At 39.1% G+C, this 4,192-nt stretch overlaps 2 protein-coding genes across 3 annotated transcripts in view; one reads left to right on the top strand and one right to left on the bottom strand.

The window, feature by feature from the left end:
- LOC106805843 overlaps positions 1–4,192 on the top strand; it is a 57,427-nt gene that overhangs the window by 50,966 nt on the left and 2,269 nt on the right. The window lies entirely within an intron of this gene.
- Positions 40–4,192, bottom strand: part of LOC106805842 (alpha-glucosidase-like) — a 19,281-nt gene continuing 15,128 nt past the window's right edge. Inside the window, exons 9-10 of the mRNA XM_014807601.1 lie at positions 1,243–1,473; positions 40–410 (exon numbers count right to left, since the gene is read on the bottom strand). Of these exons, the coding sequence (XP_014663087.1) occupies positions 303–410; positions 1,243–1,473 (339 nt within the window). The 3' untranslated portion in view covers positions 40–302. The remainder of the gene's footprint in view (positions 411–1,242; positions 1,474–4,192) is intronic.

The following is a 4,192-nucleotide window of genomic DNA, read 5'->3' as shown; positions in this document are numbered from 1 at the left end:
ATTATATATATATATATATATATATATATATATATATATATATACATGTACATGTATATACGAACAGGCGTACCCACACCCGCCCCACTCACGCTCACACGCACGCAAACACATCTAATAACACATCTATAACACATGAGCAAGAGAATGACAGTTTGGCCAGTTAGGCCAGTTGATATATACAACATCTGATATTATACAATAAACCTATTGTGCAAACATCACGTGTAAAATTAATCTTCAGGAAGTCATAGTCACATTGTCCCCGGCGGTTTCCTGGATAGCATTCTCTTACTACATAATTAATCGTAAACCTCCAGCACTATGAATGCTGCGGGTTGGAGGCTTATGCCAGCTGTTATGTCGACTATGTCATCAACGGAAAACTCCAAGCCGAACTGCATGGCAACCTGCGCATAGAAAACACAGTTAATACTAGCAGGTGAATGACCGGATCTCTCACTCTAATAATCTAACGTAGTTGAGTTATGAAATCGTACCTTTGCGCAACTTTCACACATGCAACTTTCACACACGCAAACATTTCATTGTGATTCACTGTAGTATATCACTGACAATAATAATTTGATGAGAAACATACACACGCCATTCCATTTATTCTTATATGCAAAATACAGCAAAAAACCCCAAAGACGCTATAGAATAGTAGCAGAGCTTTAAATAACTACGTAAACCAGCTGTCGGCTATTTAGTAGCGAAACGTATTCGAATCGCTCATGCGTATATGATGACTAATCGCAGTTTGCGTCGAACCGGAAATTCATCATTAACACGAAGCGGTGTAACTCGAAATGTCAAGTTTGATGAATGTTAGAATTTACTGCACACTTCAAAGCTATTATACATGAAATCGAAAGCGCCTGCACCACGGAGCAATTGCGATCGCTTATAATTATGTCAACATTAACAGCAAATAATAGCAAAACGACAAACCACAATTACCTATCTCATGATTATCACGAAGAACGCATTAAAAGCAGAATGGGAACAAAACGATTAGGGTAAAACACGCAATTATGAACATCGCAGCACAATTACCAAATATAAATAGAAAGCGGGTGGTGATGGGCCGTGTTCTAAATGTCACCGTGATAGCTGTGATATTTAGACAGTTTACGTAGATCGCTACGGCAAATAGTGGACGATAATGAAATGACATATCGTCGCTGGGCGGCTATATTTTTTGCTATTGCAGTATAATCGATAAAGCGTCACGTGTACCTTAGATTTCGATCCGCTTGCATGATTGTAGGTTTGATCGTGCCAGCCGACATTTATGATGACGAGGTAAGATTTAGTGCCCGCGTTTACATCATTTCGACCAAAGACGATGAGATTATCGCTACCATCAGCTAATTCGATGGCACCGGTGCGGAATGCTGTTTCAGCCCTCAACTGCGCTAGCGCTTTGTAGACATTTAGCGGCGTCGAATCATCAACGACATCTTGCGACTGAGGGAATATGAAACAATTGCGTGCATGCAGATCGAGTGACCAAGGCGACTAATCTATACTCTCAACGTCGATATACAGTCACGATGTCGTGACGCACAGACGTGAATGCGCGGGAATGTATCGGATTAGCCTATATTCAAACGTGTGACACCTGACATGCGGCCCCCGTTATTGCGCGCAGCGTACAGCTCGCGGCGAAGCCGCGCCCCCACAACGAATACGCCGCCCCCTTTTTGTCCATTTAGACAGATACCAGCAGCAACAGGAAATGCCCTCCCACAAGGCCGCCGTAGTCAAGCCGGTGTACGTCTGACGAAAACTGCGCGATGTTACGCTTCCCGCTATACGGATTCACGCGCCCGCCCTCCTTCGGCGCGCGAATTCGTATAGCGGGCAGCGCGAGATGCTACATGTTATGGAAGCAGGAACCCGTCATAAACGCAACCACCCGACACGTGGTAATTCGAATGTCCGTCCGTCCGTCCGTCCGTCCGTCCGTTCGTCCGTTCGTCCGTCCGTCCGTCCGTCCGTCCGTCCGTCCGTCCGTCCGTCCGTCCGTCCATCTTTTTGTTCTGGAAATCGTTTTCGATATAATGGGGTTAATCTGCAAGTGTTAACTGAAGATTACTTGTAGTAAATCCACAGACTAATCAAAGTAATTTAAATTAACTATGTCACGAATAGGTCGTCAAGCTGCATAAGTGTAGGCAATTTGGGTCTCACCTATTAGCGGATTTTAACTGATTACTCCGGCATAACAATCACAACAAATATGTACTGTTAATAATAAGCTGTAACACAGTAAATGAACAGCAAACGTGCGCCCGCTATCTTTAGATTCGGCATAATGTAATGTTCAAATAGTCCAACAAAACCAGTGCACGTAGTTACGTGACGCAAATATTTATAGACTGGTATTTATCTCGAAATGTATACAAAGGTAATTAAGGCCAGCGTTCCGGTATTTCAAGAGCAAAATTCACGCGCTATATAGGTTTGTTAACATAATATGTAAACACTAATTTGAAATGCAGATCGGTGAACATATTGCATATTGGTGAAAAGAATGTTATGCGAGTTTTCTATGCCATGTTAGCCTTACTATATACGTTTGGTGTTATGCAAAGAGTACCGCGGTAAGTATCAAAAGGGTAGAGAAAATATGAAAATAGTTGGTAAAACATGTGAAATTCTCGCTTTAAAATGTGCGGCAATCAAAAAGCACAAAGACAATCTAAAAGTAAAATACTGTCATCATGCAGAGGCAGCAATATCAAGAGAATTAGGGGCGTGGGCGGATTCTGTGACAGAAGCGGCAAGAGCGGCAACACCGACAATATCATTCGTCGTCTTCATCGTCGTCTTTATCACCATCATCAATATCAACATCATCAGCATAATCAGCATAATCATCGTAATCACCATAATCAGCACTAGGGTAGTAGGTAACAAATATCCCTATGCTGTTGTGATGATACCACAGATTTTTACCAAAATAGTTAAATGTGCTGATACATTGGCGAAACTGATGTAAAGCAAGTGTTCTAACACATAATAATGAAAACATAACATTTTCCCTGGAAATTAGGAAAATGATGACGTTTAAATTTTTTAGTAGCAAATATCTACATTGTTCTAATTTAACTAGTTTTGATGAGTGAATAGCAGCTATGAGTTTTAATGATACGTCACGAATTTTCCATGGTAAAATTTGTAAAAAAAATTGCCATTTTTTTTCATTAAAAGTAAGAACTAACGTTACTAAATATATCCTCAAACTCTCACCTGATAAAATGTTTTTTACGTTGGTGAAATTTCCAAAAATCTAGACGATTTGGTAATTTCTGTTGTCTAACACTATTCCGCCCAGTACTGTTCAGATATTGGCGTCTCTCTGTTTTTCACCGGCAAATTAGGGCATATAAAAAAGATATAAGCATGAAAAGTAAGCAGAACACTAATTGTATTTTCATACACTTTTATTTTGTACAAATAACAGACAAATATACTACTTGATGATGCTAGAAATTCGTGACGTAATCACTTTAAGTGGATATGCGTTAGATTGTTAATAGCAACAAAATTCCAATGTTCACCAATATTCACCATATTCAGAAAAATGGATTTTCAGTGAAGACTCACTACAGGTATATACCCCTTATGGCACTCTCCTTTGCAAAATAGCCTAGACAGCTAGAAAATTATCTAACATACAGAGGCTAACATACAGGCTAACATAGCCTAGGCAGGCTAGGTTTAGGGGCTAACATACAGTTTTCTACAAAAATTTCTAGAATGGAAGAAAGGGTAACATTAAACAATACTATGAAAAGATTTTAACTCTGCCGCTCAATTAAAGCACTTTATTAACATAATGAATAGTTAGCAGGTTCCACATGAGGAATAGTAGCATATATCCAGATATTGAAATTCTATCATTTTAGAGCATATTTAGTGAATAAAATATAATACTGTTATTTCAATTAGAGAAAACATCCAGAAGGCGCGATTTTGCACACTTAAATTCTTATAAAATAGTGACCTATTGCTTTATTTGTCCAATGTAAAGTTTTCCCACAAAAAGTGATGATCATCTATTTATATAGTATTAGCTAGAAATATCTACAAGTTTATTTATCATAAATTTGGATATTATTACTGATGTTCTTTGCTTCTGGTTTTCGTTTTAATTTAGTGTGCTCGCCTCTCTTTTCTC

The sequence above is a fragment of the Priapulus caudatus genome, unplaced genomic scaffold, assembly GCF_000485595.1.
Source record: "Priapulus caudatus unplaced genomic scaffold, Priapulus_caudatus-5.0.1 Scaffold129, whole genome shotgun sequence".
Classification (NCBI taxonomy): Eukaryota; Metazoa; Priapulida; class Priapulimorpha; order Priapulimorphida; family Priapulidae; genus Priapulus; species Priapulus caudatus.
This window is presented reverse-complemented; position numbering and strand designations above follow the sequence as displayed.